General features: G+C 43.9%; 1 protein-coding gene and 1 long non-coding RNA gene across 2 annotated transcripts in view; both read right to left on the bottom strand.

Annotated features, from left to right (window-relative positions):
* The window catches only part of DNAJC1 (DnaJ heat shock protein family (Hsp40) member C1), a 92,991-nt gene extending 78,132 nt beyond the window's left edge, over window positions 1-14,859 (bottom strand). The window contains exon 1 of the mRNA XM_015282022.4: window positions 14,646-14,859. Coding sequence (XP_015137508.2) covers window positions 14,646-14,786 — 141 coding nt within the window. The 5' untranslated portion in view covers window positions 14,787-14,859. The remainder of the gene's footprint in view (window positions 1-14,645) is intronic.
* LOC124418335 lies at window positions 6,455-10,251 on the bottom strand. The gene is made up of 2 exons (XR_006938620.1): window positions 7,885-10,251; window positions 6,455-7,201 (listed from the first exon to the last, which is right to left on the bottom strand). It is a non-coding gene; the product is annotated as an uncharacterized LOC124418335 (long non-coding RNA).
* Window positions 14,860-17,296: the final 2,437 nt, after the last annotated feature.

The raw sequence follows: 17,296 nt of genomic DNA, 5'->3' as shown, positions 1-17,296 counted from the left end.
TGCAGGGCAGTTTGTCATTTCAACACTATTTTTCACGGTTCACTTTCTGGCCCAACAGTAAAATAAATGAATAAATAAATAAATAACCAAACTAACCTTATAAAAAAAAAAAAGAAATCTTAAATAATTACTCCAATACTTAATCTGCAGAGCATATTTCTACCAATACCCAAATACATGGGTTTGAAGAGTGAGAGAAATATCAGAATTGCATGCTCTTCCAGAAGGACGGTATGTTTATAATAGCAGAAGCACTGATATTACTTATTGATCATGTCTGGTATCATCCCATTCCTAAAGGGGAAAGTTGCTGTTTGAAATAATTATTATAAATAGGAGCAAATCTCTTAAGTATAAAAATCTCTTCCCCACTGGAAGAACTGAAGCTCCATCTAGAGGCTTTTCTTCCTCTACTGTCATTTGTGGTATATGTAATATCACCTAGAAATGTGAACAATATTAAATGTCAGAGGCTTCCTTTGTACCTCCTCTTTTGTTATTCATATTGGGTCTTGCCCTGAACCTTTGCCTGGCAACACTAGCTCCTTCACTGCCATCAAGTGGTAAGAAGCCAAAACTGAGCTTAAACATGTAAAATCTCAATAATCAGATTACACGATCGCTACAGCACAGAGACAACCATAAATACAGAATACTGAAAAGCTTTATAGCATGCATCACTGATGTTCCGGTACCTCTGCTCTACAGCATTTGGAAGCCTCACGCAGCAATTTCAGTAATTATTTCCAAATATCTTTTGCGGGTTCCATTTTTGTCTTGAATTGCACACAACACAGATCAATGTCCATGTTCCTCACCATTATATTTAGAACAAAAAGGTCTCACTGTAAAAAGAAATCTTAAGCAATAACTTAAGTCATACTTTACATTGGAAAAATACCAAATTTGGCTACGAGAAGGAAGACCACAATATAATTAGAGGGAATAGCACAACCATCTCCCCAGCCTCAGCGCTGTCTACTGGCAGCATCTCAAAAGAAAGGGCAAAGCAGCAGCAGCACATTGCTCCGGCAGTGTCTCGTGCAGCAAGTATGCAGCGATGGAGCCTCTTTGTGCTCCACAGCTGAGATCCACTGCCGACAGTCACTGCGTCAGAAGTCTTAGTGTTCTACAATCAACAGTGACCTGCAGGGAAATGAATGTGGACCACACCAAAAACTGGGACACATCAAAAACTGGGAGGGTTTATCCAGATGAAATCCATAGGAAACAGAGCTAATAAAGCAAGAGCAGAATGCAGCCACACTGCAAGAGCTTGATGACTTCCACATCAGCCTGTGGGTGACTTAGGGCACAGCTACTCCCACGGTCACCCATCACAGTGTTTCAAATTACAGCAGTCCCACAGGGGCTTCCCAAGACTTGAAATATCTCTGAAAGAAACTTCCTAGTCTATAAACTGCATTCGTTGCCTCTCCCTGTCTGCTGTCCCACACATACTGCCTTATTTCACTGGACTTTCCCTTCAGCAGTTAGCCAACTGGCTATGCTGTACATGACAAAAGCTGACAAAGACTGCTTTTCGTTGTCCTATTAGAGAGGACAGTGGCTGGTGTACGCAACGGAGCTTAAGAATTCAACCTCTGCTACAGAAATTTAAAAACGGATAAAGCAATAGTTACTTGACTAAAATATACTGAAAAAATATATTCTCTCTCTCTGTTTTATCCTTATCTGTGCTTCCTTAGGGCAGAGAGAACTAGTGACACACTCCTCTCAGATGCTGTGCCTAGCAGGTCTGACATACCCACGCTGTACAGGAACAAAGCCAGCTCTGCCAAAGGCCACTTGCACAGAGCAGCCTGGCACAGCTATGCCATGGGGAAGGCAGCCCCCGTGGGCCCCATTATCCACGTGGGAAAGGGTGAGCTAAATACCTGGCCTGTGTGTTGGCCTGGCCCAGGAGCCCAGCTGCACACCCGGAGGTGCTGATGTTACTGCAATCCTCAGACCCAGCTGTGAAAAATTCTCCTTCCAAATAACCTTTGGTACAACACCTATATATTGAAGTTGGGGCCACATCAAATATTTGTTCAAGAATGACTGCGGAAAGCCACAAAAAATAAAAAGCATACAGTACAAAACTTGGGGTAGTTATTTCCTCTGCAATGATGAGAAGGAAGAATAGGATTGTCACTGACACGGAGAAGTGAAAAAGGATCTTCAAGAAATGACACAAGTTGAGACAGAAAAAAAGAAAAATATATGATTAAAAAAAAAAACAGTATAAAAATAGGAATGTAGAGGAGAAAGACTGTAGCATGCAGCCTAAAGCCACAGGCAGAGTGAAGCTTGAGGCAATGCGTACCACTTGCTGCTTGGCAATTGGGTCTCAAGGCCCAACTGAAAAGCCAACACCCACTTCAGACAGCAACTTTAGTTACAGAAAGTACAGAGATTAGATGAAGTCTGTCTGAAATAATTAAAATGTAAGTTAACCAGGGTGCATACAACCACTTTAGCTCCTGAGCTGGAAGAAAGGACTGAATTTATGATGGGCAGTGAAAGCTACAGTAAAACATGACGGCTGCAGGAATACATTTAAAAACCAACAAACCAACCAAACAATAAAGAGGAAAGATGACCTCCAAGATCAAAAGTGACAAACAGAAGGCACTGGAGACTTAAAAAATACTAATGAAAATAAAAATCCTTAAGTTTTTCTTCCTGACCGTCACGGTGCTCACATTAATTGCAGATCTCTCAAAAGGATGCATGTACTGAACACAGCGGTAGGAAAAAAGTACCCAGAGACAGCATGCTCTGTTACAGTATCTCTGATTGACAGCTGTAGTTCTTAATGATGGGATGGGAGAAAAAAAGGAAGGAGAAGACAAGGCACAGGATGTACTCAAGCAGGACTGAGAGTGCTATCAGAGTGTTCACTGTTTCTACCTCTGAAAAACACAACAGAAAGAAAAAAAAACACCTAGCACAAAAGCCACGGAACTTGTCTTCAAAGATGAGAATGCTTATTAGCTCCAGGGATTGCATGGGCAACCACCATGAAATGCAGTGCAGGAGGCTCCTGAGGTATTTACAAAGCCTTGACAACACAGCACCAGTCAGCTTGGCAATGCCCAGCTGTGGCCACCAGGACCACGTCCACTCTCCACACTGAAAAGCAGCACCATGCAGCCCCAGCAACAGTCTGTCTTGGTGGACAGTAAAGCTCAGGCACAGCAAAGGAGAAGACCTTTAGATAGCTATGTCATTTTCTATCACTATTCTGCGATTGAGAATTTGAAGAGAGGAATGTAATTTGGAGAAAGAGGTAAAAAATAAAAAAAATTAAAATCCTGTGACACCCAGTGAAGACTGAAGCTTCTGGCAAATACTGGATTACTGTAGAAAATGAAGGCGTGGTGGGCAGGTCTAAACAGATGTGCTAAGAAGTCCAAAGAGGAAGGAAGGAATTGTCTTTTCTGGTCACGGTATCAATCTGTTGAGGCGCAGCCAACTGGCACGCAGGGCCCTCATCCATCGCTCCTGACAGCAGATAGGATAACCAGCACCTGGTAATGATGGGATACCGTAAATTCACTGACAGGCTCTGTTAGAAAAAACTACAGAAGCTATGCGAACGCATCTTACATACTTCGGAAGTGAAGAAACTCAAGTTTTACAGCCTTCTGTTTTCTTTAGGACAGAAATGTAAGACGATATCACGCTCTCAATTAAATATCAGATCTTCTTTTAAAAATAGTACTTTACTTCTTTTCTTTGTTAAAGAGCTGAGCTTTAAGGGTAGCAAACACAAAGAAGATGAATGAAATTCTGTCTTAGAAAGAAAAGAAGACATCTGTATTCAATGTTAAGCAATGTTTATATTCACAAATGAGAAGCTGACATGCTGCAGTGCAGAATGGCGACCAGTGAGAGAACACTTTAAAACAGAAAGTGTCCCAACTTACGTTCTATTGTTTATTTCTATTCTATTTCTTATTTTCAGGAACAAATTCAAACAAATACAAAGAAATATTTCATACTGTAATCTTTAAAACATCATGGTTTAAAATATGACATAACATCAGGACCAAAGCCGCCTCATTATTAAGGTAGGATTTTTACTTTAAGTGTATTTCTCTCTAAATCTATCCTTTTTATAGGGAGAACGTAGTATTACCCAAACAGTTTGTATTTAAATACATTTGACTTCAACTTACAAATTCAGAGCCTGATGGAATTCAGCATTGTAGTTTTACCACAAAATTGAGATAAAGCTAATGCATGTGTGATAAAGATCAGCTGCAATACTAAATAATGTTTAATTGCACTTACATATTTCAATTTGCTGTCACACTGTGACAAATTAGAGCCTACTAAGGACAATCCTAGGTCCAACTATTATCGTAGCTCAAACTAGAGAACATTCACCATCAACCCCTCTCCTCTGAATCTGTCTGACCTTAAGGCCATCTGAACTCTGCACCGAACGCACAGTACCTACAAAACTGGACCTCCCAGAAAATGTAGCCCGATTTAGCCTTTCATTACCCAATACTAATGATTGTTCTTTAGGGTTCTCAAACAATCTCTCAGTGCACCAACGCAGATGATAACAAAGAGCTAAGTCTCTCCCAAATTTTCATCTCTTGATATTAGTCAAGGCGCATAAACGGCATGGAAGCAAAGAGCAGGACTACCTCCAGGGCTTAATTATTTTAGGTAATACCAACAAGCATGAGTTTATCCTATGTTATAATCAAGTCCCTGAACAATAGATAGTTTAACCCTCTTTGGCAGAAAGAGAAAACTGAAATACTTCACCCAACACAACTGTTAGCTTCAATACGCTAACTTAAAGTTCATGCACTTCAACCAATTGCCTGGAGCAAGGCACACCTTGGTAAGTATTAAAAACTTGTAGAAATGATAATGCACCATAAAACTGCCTCGTGCCTTTTTCTTTAACAGTCCAATGGTTGCATTTGATAAAAAACACGAAAATTGATGGTTTCACAGTGATTTATAACATCAGAAAAATAAAAGCAAAACCAAGTTCTTACCTAAGCCAGTAGTAACGAGCAACAACCCTGCTAGTAAGTGGCAGTATTGCAGTAGAAATCGAGTAAAGTAAGTTATCTCATTGCATCCAAACAGATGAAGTCCTGCATATCGCAATACGGAGCTTGCTGAGGACTAAGTTGATAAATCCATAGAATTAGCACAGTATAAAGGTATCATCATTCAAAAGGGAGTGGGGAGGAGAGCAACTCTGCATAATCCTGGAACTAAACATTACAGAGCCAAGGCCTCCCTTTCACCTTCTAAACAGAGAGCTACTGTCCAAGATTGAGGTTAGAGGGTTAGCGCTAGTTACTAAAGCTAACCAAATTAACAGAAACAGATGATATCTTCTGGAACTCCTTCAGAATACCCTAGTTAAAGGCCTGTGCCTCTGAGAGAACATGCTAAATCACACATGAGCGACAGCAGAACAAGAAAACCACACGTTCTTCAAGTGAACAATGACTAATCTGGCAATTTGGTGGCTTATGTGCCAGTTCCCACAGACTCAGTTGAATACACAGCCAAAAAAATTGTAGAGCTCTACTGACCCATCAGAACCCTGTGTATACAACAGTAAAAGGATGGAGAGAGGATCCAGTGGGCATGGGACAGACCAATTTTGAGAATGGTTCTGACAATGTTGCACACTACAGATCATCCAAGAAACTAACTTGCTACAGGATGGGAGGAAAGAGTCTTACAAATAGAAGACTAATGAACAGGATACAAAAAGCAAGGCTCAACAGCCTTCAGGTACATATGAAGACAGCTAAAAGGTGTTCTGTTGGGGATGGGCTGTGCTCAATACATTCAGTGATGACATGCAGAGTGTAACACACAACTGAATCTCAGAGTCCATAGGTGACATATGCATTTTGGGCAGGCACTAGTGAGGGAATGCCAGACTGAGTGCACTGGCTCCACTGGAAGTACAACTAAGCCATGCTTACAGAGCAGAACTTGGAGCTGACAGCTCTACCTGTCCAGGAGGGAAGCGGGTTTTGTGTGCAGAATTAACACAGCTTTCTGGTTAAGCACCGAGTATTAACACAGCAGCCAGTAAGATTTACTAAACGGATTACAACATGGAACTCTGTTCTGTGTATCTGAACCTGAACACAAGCCAGTTATGTCCTGTACTTAAAAGTGAAGTATAACTTATGTATGGAAGGTTTGTTCTTTCCTCACCACTGTAAATAGCAAAACACAACTGACTACCTGACAGCTTCCAGCTGCATTTCAACTGATACAGTCTAGCACTTGAGTTTTTTGTTTTTTTGTTTTGCTTTGAATGTTGCTCTGTTCATTTGTAGTGTTGAAAAAATACTGGAGTACAAAAAAGAACAAAAGGAACAAACTACAAACAACACACACTACAAACTCAGGGCAATATTTTGTACTCAACAAACAGATAGCTTTGTGTTGGAAAACTATTTTATTCACAATTTTTAAACAACTTACAGAAGAGCTTGAGATTTTATATTCCCATCGAAGACGATTTTGAATCATTTGTAGAAACGAGAAGAGGCCCCTACACTGATTTTTTTTTCCTTTTTGCTGTAACATTACAATTAGACACAAGGCAGAATAAAACAATCACTAATAAACCGTCACAAAGCTTTAAATGGCATACAGCTCTCTGCTCTGCTGTCAGAGCATATATGCTCCATACGATAACATTATATGAATTAATCACTGACTATGAAATGGTGATTATTAGTCTAAATCAGTTTGAAACGTACTAAAACACTGATGAGGCTGCAGACGCATCCATAAAATGTGCCAGGGCTAAGTAAGACATGGATGTGGCACTAAAGGACATGGTTTCATGGTGGACAGGTAGTGTTAAAAGACAGCTGGACTTGATCTTAGCAGTCCCTTTCAACCTAAATGATTCTACAGTAACAACAATTACTGCCCCTTAAAGAAAGGCTACTCGTCTCAGCGCAGTAAGGCTACTCCACAGCTTTCTCATCTGCTTATCAGCACTGAATGCTTCTTCAACAAGCAAAAGCCCTTCATGTTGAGACAGCAGCATTCCAGAATTATAGTCCATGGGTAAAGCCAGACTCCATTAGTTCTTCCTTCACTCTTTAGTCAGAGAAAGACTGATGAGTGACATTATTTCAGCAGCTTCTACATGTCTTCTGATTTTTTTCCAGCAGCACTGAGAAGAAAGAATTTCAGATTTAGCAGAGATGAGAGACTACATGAATTCTCTTCTATTCTCATTCCACCACTCGTTTGTTTGACACCAAGAAGAGCAGCTTCCAAGGCCTGGGAGCCAAGCCATTCAAGAAATTTGTACCTTAGCAATCTGTTGGATGAGAGCCCGGTAACTTCCAACATCCTGCTATAAACCCTACTGTAAAGTGCTACATTCAGACCGCTGATTGCAGAACCGTATTGCCACATGCATTAGGATTGTTTACAAATCACTTTTATACAGAGCTGTAACATCCAAACAAGGCTGACAGTCAAGCAAACAGAAGTGAGGGAAAAAACAAAATACAAAAACCAGCAACCTCCTTGTAATCTATGGAAAAAATAATTTCAAGCTTCAGAGAATACACATATATACATATGCACACACACAAACATACACACACATAACTGTTCAGGGATCCAACACTGAAAGAAAAAAAAAGCCCAAGCTTTGAACTGGCACAGCACATAGCTAAGCAAAAGCAAGAACACTCACAAACAAATCAAAAGCAAAACTGAAGGCTTTCAAATGCTGCATGAATTTCTTAGTCCACTAAGAGACCGTGGAAAACAAGCAGCATTTCAGGCATACATTAATTTCAGGTATACATTAATTTCCTCTGTTTCTTTCTTTTCACATCAGACCTGTTCTCACAGAAGAAAACCCCTTTGTCATTGCTCACGCTCTCATTCGCCCGGCTCAGCTGTGCGGCAGCATCGGTGCTCTTTGTTAGCAGCTCTGCTGACAGCGTTAGGCGCACGGATTCATTCAAAGGACATTTTTAAATGCTGAATGGTCATTTAAAATTTGGCCAGGTATCGAAGTTAAAACAGCATCACATATACCTCTAATCCTCCCCTTAAAACTGTACTTTTCTCTAGAGCCGATCAGGAAAACATGTTCATCTTCACTCCAAAATGGCTCTGCTTTAGATGCCAATATAGGCACATACAGGAGAACTCCAGCAAAGGAGCAGAATTCAGAACAAGCACAGAACATTCTACAAGCAGCAGAGGCCACCACAGGTTACCCTCAACAAGAAATTGGTTGTTCCCTTCAGTGAATTGCTAATAAGATGCAGAACTTTGAGGAGCTAAACTAGCCCGTTTTTCATTCCTGCAATTTGAAAACCAAGCTATTATGGGTACAAGCTAAAGGACTAGAATAGCGGAAGGTATAGAGAGTAAGAGAGGAGCAGCTCCAACATTACTGCTGCTGCAGACAAAATTAATGAGCAAACAAGCTCTCCTTATTTCACCCCTCTCACAGCGCTCTGCATACTGGTAGCTCCCTCGGTTCCCAAGCACAGCCATTAGCTGCTGTAACACATCCATCTCTCTACAGAGCCAGAAAGAGAAATACAACCTGAACAGAATTATAGAAGTATTACATAAATGAGTTGCCAGGGAAAGTCAAGAGTAAATGTTTAAAACTACCTCCAATGGTAAATTCTGCAACACTGTGGTGTCTTTAAGAAAGCAGCCAACTACAATCAAAGCCAAAATAATAAGAATACAACAACAGAGCAGACTTCCTTGGACAACGTTCAAGCAGAAATTTAGGAGACAATACAGCAAATGCATTTACTGGAAACAACAAGTTTCACAAGCCGAGACGTCTGAAGCATTTTTAAGTACTTCAGTTATGAACAACAAACATCAGTGAGTGTTACTCACAAGAACGTGTGAGTGTGCTCACACAATGCATGGCATCAAGCAGCAGCAGCTTATCTGGGAGTTTAGTGCTGTTTAAACATAAATACCAAACCCCATATCCTGCATCATCCTCAGTTACAAATCTTAGCACAGCTGACACAACTGGTTCTTTTGGGCAATTTGTCCAAGCTGAAGTTATTTCTGACAGTCTGGAGCAATAGTGATGATGAAACACATCTTTCTTTTCTTCTTTTGGACACAGAACACCAATTCCGTGATGAACAGTGCCTTCAAGTCTAAGCCTTCCAAAGCTACTAGGCCTCCCTAATATATATTTTGAACACAGAATAGAAAATAAGATAATCTTAACAGGTTTCTGAATCAAGAATCTGGCCCGTTAGACACGTTTCACCTGCCCAACAATTTTCATTCCTCAAATACCATAGTGAGATATCAAGCTGCTCCATGGCGCATAGTGGCACAAGACTTGCAGAAGTCACAATGCTGTCATGCAAAGACAAAATAATCTTAGAAAACAAAGTAAGAAAACCCTAAAGCTCATAGTTTTGACACGATTATCTCAAAAAGTCATGTCATAACTGCAGGAGTGCAGAGTTCTATCCTAGTAGATCAAATACTTCCACTACTTGGAAGACTGAACCAGTACTACCAATCTAGGTTTCCTCTGAAATATGACTTTACTAGCAGATGACTTTACTAACACCACACCCACATTTGTTACCCTTAAAAAGCATCAGGGAAGGGAACAGCCTTGAGTGATAGAAGAGAAACCAAAATAAACCTCAGGAGTATGATGCGTCCTGTCACTAGAAGGAAGAAGCAGACTGCTCAGTTTCTGGACAGTCCCTCCTCATTCCCCTCCCCTGTCCTGCTGGTGTGCACCTTGCAAGCCTGGGGAGACAGAAGGCTGTGCAGATAGGCTGGTTTTGCTGAGGGATTGAGAGCATCCCTTGAATAGATACAGCACTCTATCATGTGCCTGGTAATATGATAAAAGCCATGTAATTTGTCATGGGGCTCATTTCTGGTAAGGTTCTTAGAAAGCAATGCCAAGAGAGAAAAGCCAGCACAAGCCATAAATTATAGTCTCAAAGGTGCATCTACCTCAATTTCTTTGCACATAAAGCTAACTTTTTAATTGTTCCCACTGACTGTGCATCAGGAAGCAGTCCTGGAGCAGATGACGTGGTTTCCTTTCAGCTAGAACTGAACTGTGAGATGCATACTAGGAGCACGACCAGCGCACTTCAGCACAAACAGGCACCAAGTCCACACGGCCAGCCTGGAACGAGTTCAACAACAGAACTCCCTGCAATGCAAACAGTACGGGCATCAGTTCCTCAGCAGCAGGCGGGCATTCTGCAGTGCTCTGCCAGACTGCACTGCTTGCTGAGGTAACACAGCTTCTCTGTTCCAGGTCTCCACAGGGCCCAAAAGCCCAGCATCACCAGCTTATTATGGAGACATTGTGGCTTCCCACAGCCAAAGAAACCCAAGGCCTCACTCCCCACATCTAGCACTTTCTCAAGCCAGTTGCATACTTGCAGCTCACAGGCGACAGGACTACAGTGAGGTTCTGTACATGAAGCTGTGCCTGTGCCATGCTGTCATCTAGCAGATCCACGGTCTGGCAGTGACATGGATACAACGCTCTCAGCTTTTCCAGTAAAGCCACAAGCATAATTTAGATTTGTCAAAATAAATTCAAAACAAATCCCACAAGAAAGATAAGAACATTAAAGAAAAGGCCCCTCAACATTTTAAGGGGTTATATATTTATTCACAGCCGGCAAGTCACATGTTAGCTCTTCCTCAGGAATCTGAGGTGCCAGGGATGTCCCTTCCACATCAAAGGACGCTTGGAGGAGCGCTGTGTTTGCTTCCACACTGGCCATGCAGAACTTCTGATACAAACCTGCTCCCTTACCTGATTCCCAGCAGCAGCCATAACCTTATTCAGAAATTCAGCTGAGACAGAACACACTGCTCTGCACTGGTCAATCCTAGCAACACAGCCCATGTGTTTTTAACACATCTTCAGTGAATCAGCATGCTCCAGTACTGTTAACACAAACAAGCAACATTTCCCAAAAACTTTTCAATCAAAACTCTTGTATTGTAGAACTATATCACAAACTTTCACGAGGCATCAGAGGCCTGTAGCACTTTCCTTACTGCAAGCCAAAACCAGTAAAGGAGCAGATAATTCCCTTGAAGCCATATAAACAGTTCTAATCAACAGCATATTTCAGCACAAAGTTGAGAGGCTCAGCTGACACCAAGTCGATTCACCCAGAGCACACCATATTTACGCAAGCACCAGCCAGCAAAAGCTGCAAGAGATGACAGAATTGACTTGATCCGTGCTTATAGCTCCATACAAGCTCAGAGTTCCCCAGATTTCCTGGAATTTCTCCCAGAAAGTTGACATCATTTTTGTACATCCTCATTCTCGGGTAACAAGGTGATTTTGTTACCAAGTCTGCACAGCCTCTGGTTAATTCAGCAACTTCCTCTGAGTTTTAGTATAAATACTTCTCTGGTCCTCATCCTTTTGTCAGTGTGAAGCTGGCCATACTGAAGTGATTACTAAAGTGTTTATTACATCTGATCTGTCAAGAGTTTGATTCTCTTTTCCCCATTTGGACACAAATTCAGTAACCAACTGCAGGACGTGGAAATGTAATCTTCTCTCAAGTCAAAGGTTAAGTTAATCGCCACATTTTACTAGGTCAAACTTCTTTACAATGGTAACATTTTAAAAGTGCCACTCAAGGAAATCACATCATCGATTTTAGAACAACTGAAGAAATATGAAGGTGAAACAATTCAAGAATTGTTCAAAACAGAGGTAGTAAAAGTGGAACAATTTAACTCTTTGCTATATATGCCATGTTATTATTAGATACAGTGGCTTAACAGATAGATTGAGTCCTTGTATAATAATCAGATACTTCATAATCCAGGTACTCAGCCTGGGGCCTGGCCAGTACCTTCTCCAGAGGTCCCTTCCCACCTCTCCATCCTTTGAGAACCTGTAGATTTCTCAGCCAACCTCAGCTTGAGGTCAAGCACTAACAAAAGTTACTGGAATAACTGAGACAGTTGAAGTCTTGCTCTTCCTCTGGCACTCCACTTTCAGAATAAAAAGTATTTTCATCAGATCATCTTCCATCTCAGCCACCAATGTTGGAAAACATGCCAGCAGCAGCATTTGGACCTAACGCCGTCAGTGCTGGATAGCAGTTACCCATCAATGCTGTGAGGCTTCCAAGTAATTTGGCAACATGCAGAACTCTTAGTTCAGTGAGCAGAGACTTGCAACAGAAGTCACTACTTCTCTCCAATTCCAGGGGAAAATCCAGCAGCCAGAGGCAAGAGAGCTGCAGTGCTTTCCTTACCTTGTCAGATGAGGTCAGCATCAGCTTCAGACATTGCATGGGAGGTGCAAGACATGAAGTACAACAAAATGCCAGCACCACAATTCCCCTATCAAGAGCTAAGCTGCTTTAATGCCTTACAGATGTATTAGAGTCATTCCCTATATTTTTTTCCAAGCCGGAAGGTGACACATTTAGAGAAATGCAGCACCCTGATACACTGCTGTTAGTATGCATGGTCTGATATCTACAACTTAGACACAAAACTTATATCCTGCTTGGAGCCTCTCTCTCCCATGAATACACAAAGGTAGAAAGGATTACCAAGACACTACAAGGCAGAGAACACAAAGAGGAAGATGGAGCCAGAGGAGGAAATAAGATAATTTATGAATGGGAGATAATGAAACAGTCCAAAGGCCCAGTCACAAAGGTTATATTCACACAGTCTGTGTCCCTCCTGTGCTGAATTCCCAAGACAAACACCTGAGTATAGGGGAACACAACCACCAACACCAGAACTACAAAATATTCTGGGTGCTGCACTCAGTGGCATACCAACTCCGAACAGTGACATAAAAATAACCATAAGGTCCACTAAATCAGACTTTAAAACAGCAGAGAACCTCAAGAAACATGCAAACAGCACACAGATACATTATGGTAAAGAACGCTTTGTTTTAAGGCATCCAAGGCAGGATACCCAAGATCTGTGCACTCCCGGACCCCACTACAGGACCAGCCACCTTCCCCATACCGTAACTCCAACCACTGCAGTGATCCAACACGTCAGTGTAAACCAGAGCAGACAGAGCCTTGCTTCAGTCCTTGTCTAAAGCACTGGGACAGGGCAGCACTGGAGAAGCAAGCAGCAGGAGCAGAAGATAAAATGTGCAAGGGCCTGTAAACATACAGCTCCTTTCAGCATGCACCAATTTCTATTAAAGCTCAGCTTCGACACTGCACACTCTGTTACAGTAATCACAGGGGTATGCCGCTACACCCGCAGAACACAGTGTGCCATCAGCTCAGGATGCCATGACACATGGCCAAACCACCCATTCTCGTGACTAACAAAACCTCCCTTCACTTTGGCTTGCACATTCACAACTTTTTTCCTGCCTACACACAGCAAGAGATTCAAGTTCTTCATTAAGATCTTCTACCGTCCTATAAAGCATGAGCAGAAGTGCAAAGTAGCAAAGAATCCTCCTACTAAAAGTAACGTTACATTTTGTCAGTCTTACTGTGCCCGGAACCTTTACAACCCCAGACAAAATTATGTATCCCCACATCACCTAAACACTAAAAATGCCTTTGAGGAATTAAACTCCACATTTTTAGGCCCATGAAAGTAAGCCTTGCGCAGCAGTGTTTGCTGTGCCGTACACATGAAGATATTCCACATTATTTAATGCAAGATGCTTAAGAAGAGATGGAAGTGTCTGCACCTCCTGACAACCACAACTGGCAGTTCCCAGAACAGGACTCATACATGCTGCAACCCCCCCCCTCTCCTTGTAGTCACAGCCCTAACAAAACACACCTCAAGACACAGTTATTATCCGCAATGACTACCAGGACCGCACCAGACCAGGCCATAAGCTTCCAAGGAAGCTGTCTGAACAGCAGCATCACTCACAAGATACAGAGATATGGGTGAAAGACCAGGCATGAAATGCCTCTTGGGGACCAGTGAAGTAACGTTATAAAGAATCCATATTTAACTCTTGAGGAGATGTATACTGACTGGAGGACCGATCGCTGAGGTGAGAACCATTGAGATGCACACAGAGCGGAGTGCCCAGAAGACGAGGGAGGGCATCAAGTGAGGTCCAAGACAAAGGACACGAGTTAGGGATGTTAAGGGGCAGCGAAACTGGGAAACCTGGGACAGGAATGCCGGAACAGGCGTTCCCATCGAGGCCACTTGAGCATGGAAACTAACTGGAGGAACGAGCCGCCACCACGGGAAAGGGCCGCAGCGCTCCGCACGGCGCGCGTGAAGCAAAGCGGGGGCTGCAGCCCGTGGCGATGCGCAGTGCCAGACAGAGGAGCGGCAGCCGTGCAGAGCGGCGAGAGCCGAGGAGCGGCGGTGCGCGGAGCCGGGAGTCCGCGAGCCGGTCGGCCTGCAGGCACGAAAGGCGGCGGAGCAACAGGCGGCGCGGGCACGGCTGGGGGCGGCGAGGCCGGGGCCGGGCAGCGGCGCGCCGTGACAGCGCCGGCAGCCGCGCGGGAGTCCGGAGCGGGCGGTGGGGGAGGGGAGCCAGCCACGTTCGGGCCGCACGGAGCGCCCGCGGCGGCGGGGTCGCGCTCCAGGAGCGCTGCGGGCCGCGGGGCCGCGCTCACCTGCTGCACCCCCAGGAAGTCGTAGAAGTTGCGCGGCACCTCCTCCACCAGGTCGAACAGCTCCAGGTCGCCGCTGTCCCAGGCGCGGCCGCGGGGCAGCAGCAGCGCCAGCAGCGCCAGCAGCAGCGGCGGGCTGCCCATGGCCCCGGCGCGGACGTGGCCGGGCGAGCGCAGCTGAGGCGGCGCGGCGCCGGCAGCCGCTGGGCGCTGAGGGAAGCGGGCGGGCTCGGCCCCGTCGGGAGCGCCTCGCCCGGGCCAATCGCCGCCTCGGCTGCGCCTGACGTCGGCTGCCCCGGCAACGGCGGTGCTGGCGCAGGCCGGGCGGTGGGGGCTGGGTGTCGCGGCCCTTCCCCCTCCCCTTCCTGCCTCGGCCTTTCTCCTCCTCCTCCTCCTATTTCTCTCTTTTCAGCGGGCCCGCGAGAGCCACAGCGCGCGGCCGCTGCGGGCGGAGAGAACGTGGAGTGCGCGGCGCCGCGCCGCGCGTCCGCGCCTTCGGTGCGTGTGGTTCCCGTACCCCGTCACACCCCGAAATCGCTGCAGTGCACGCTCCTAGCGGCTGCCCCTCCCCCCCTCCGGGTTTCTCGTGCTTTCCTTGCTTAAACCGATCCTGGACGCGGGCTTCGTGGCTCCGCGATAGCCGTTGGCCGCGTTAAATCTCTTGTTCCGTCGCATACACAGGTGGGCCCCTCAGAACACGCGTAGTCCCCTCAAATCTAGGCCTCGTTCATGGCCGGTTGAGAAAAGGCATCAGTTTCAGTCATCCCGGAAGCATCCTTGGTTTTCTGAATCAAGTTCAGGAAATCTCTCTTCCAATTTACAGAAATCCTAACTGCACATCTGACCAGTGTCTGAACTCACATAAGAGGAGATAGGCGCCACTTAAACCTCTATACAGTACGGCATTGCTCTGGGTACTCCCTGAGAACAGTGAGAGGCAGCTTTAGAAATACACCCTGCCTAACTCAGAATAAGGGCTTGAATCCATGTAACCATAGAAAATATACATAATCATGTCCTTTTGTATGCATCATAACCTTTACCATATTCTACGACTGTCATTTTCCAACCCGAATAGTCTCAAACATTGTCTCCTATTGAAACGGTTCCCCTTTGAATAAACTACTTAAATATTAATTAGATTGATATTTAAACTTGTGTTTCCGTATCCCATATGCGCGCCCTCTGGGCTGTTAGGATCACGATTGTGCCTCTGGCTCTGTTTTCTGAAGAGCCACCTAAACCCGCCTGCCAGGAAACAATAATTTAACCAACATCCGATGGAGGCTCTTTTTGTAATTCCCTCTTCTTGAAAAGGAGCATTTTTCTGTTAATTCTGACCATCTTAAAAAAAAAAAAAAAAAAGCTTCTTTCAACTGATCACAGAGCCAAAAAAACAATCCTTTTGCACAGAAACACAGTCATGACAGAGTCATAGGCAAGTTAATTTATTGGTTGTTTTGCTTTGCGGGAGTAACTGAATCTGTTGTTGATTGATTTCTTTCCTCTTAATTATTTTCTTCATCTGCTCTTTTTTTGCACACCACAACTCATAGCTTAAATTCCCTTTGCTGTTTAGTTTGCCTTCGTTCTTCTTGCTTTCAAGCCTTAGGCTTCATTGCATGAAAATACTGGCTTTGGTTCAAAAAGTTACCCTGAGGATGTAGCACAAAGCTTAAAGATGCAAAGTACCTCCAAAAGCAGCAAATGGAGAGCACAACAAGGTGGTATGACTTGTAAACGAGGTTAAAGATTTATTATGTTTTCAATATTTTCTTTCTAAACTCTCCTTCCTTTCTGCCTCATTCTCTACCTGCTATTAGATGTTTCATTTTGGCTGATAAGCTTCTAAGCCTCCTCAGTGAAGCGGATCTAGTATGGTACTTGAAGTACCACCATATTAGTGTCAGTCTCTTCTCATTTTCCTACTTTCTTGTTTCAGCCATACGTGGTCAGTTTTGTCTCGTTGAGTCACTGAGACCTTCCTCCTTCTCCAGAACTTCAATTAATCCAAGTCACACCAGGCTTCCACAATACAGAGTAATGTGGTTAAATTAAAGGTTAGTTCTCTCTCTTGGTTTCAAAGAGAGCCTTAAGATGTCGAGCAAACATACACCAATTCAGCAATGGTTGCCTTCCCTGTGAGCCTGAAACAAAATATATCAGAAATTTCCAGTGATGTGGGCCAAGACTGCCAAGTGCAATGACCAAGCTAAATCTTGGTACTGGGAACTGACACATGTAGAGAAGAACATAGAAAATTACATACAACTTCTTCATTGTGGTCCCAAACTATTAATGCTGGGAGGTATTATTACTTTTTTTTCTCCAAGACATACCTGACATTTAAATGGCTGGAGGATCAGAGAAAGGTTTGTTATTGCACACCATATTCTGCATGCAGTCTCCCCAGCTGGGCAGCTTCTTTGTTTTAATAATGCTGGGAGCTGTGGAGGTGAGTGCGGTGTTTCTGTTCTCTGCCATGAGGTTTCTCTGCCTGCACACACAGGCACGTATCACCATATCAGCTCTCCTTAGCAAGCTGCAAGGGCAAGAAACATATACAGGAATATCATTTGTTTAAATAAATCTATGTTCTGATGCTAATTGACAGCAAGACACGAGGCCTGAGGCATGAAGCAGTTATTATGACT

This window comes from Gallus gallus, chromosome 2 (assembly GCF_016699485.2).
Source record: "Gallus gallus isolate bGalGal1 chromosome 2, bGalGal1.mat.broiler.GRCg7b, whole genome shotgun sequence".
Taxonomy (NCBI): Eukaryota; Metazoa; Chordata; class Aves; order Galliformes; family Phasianidae; genus Gallus; species Gallus gallus.
This window is presented reverse-complemented; position numbering and strand designations above follow the sequence as displayed.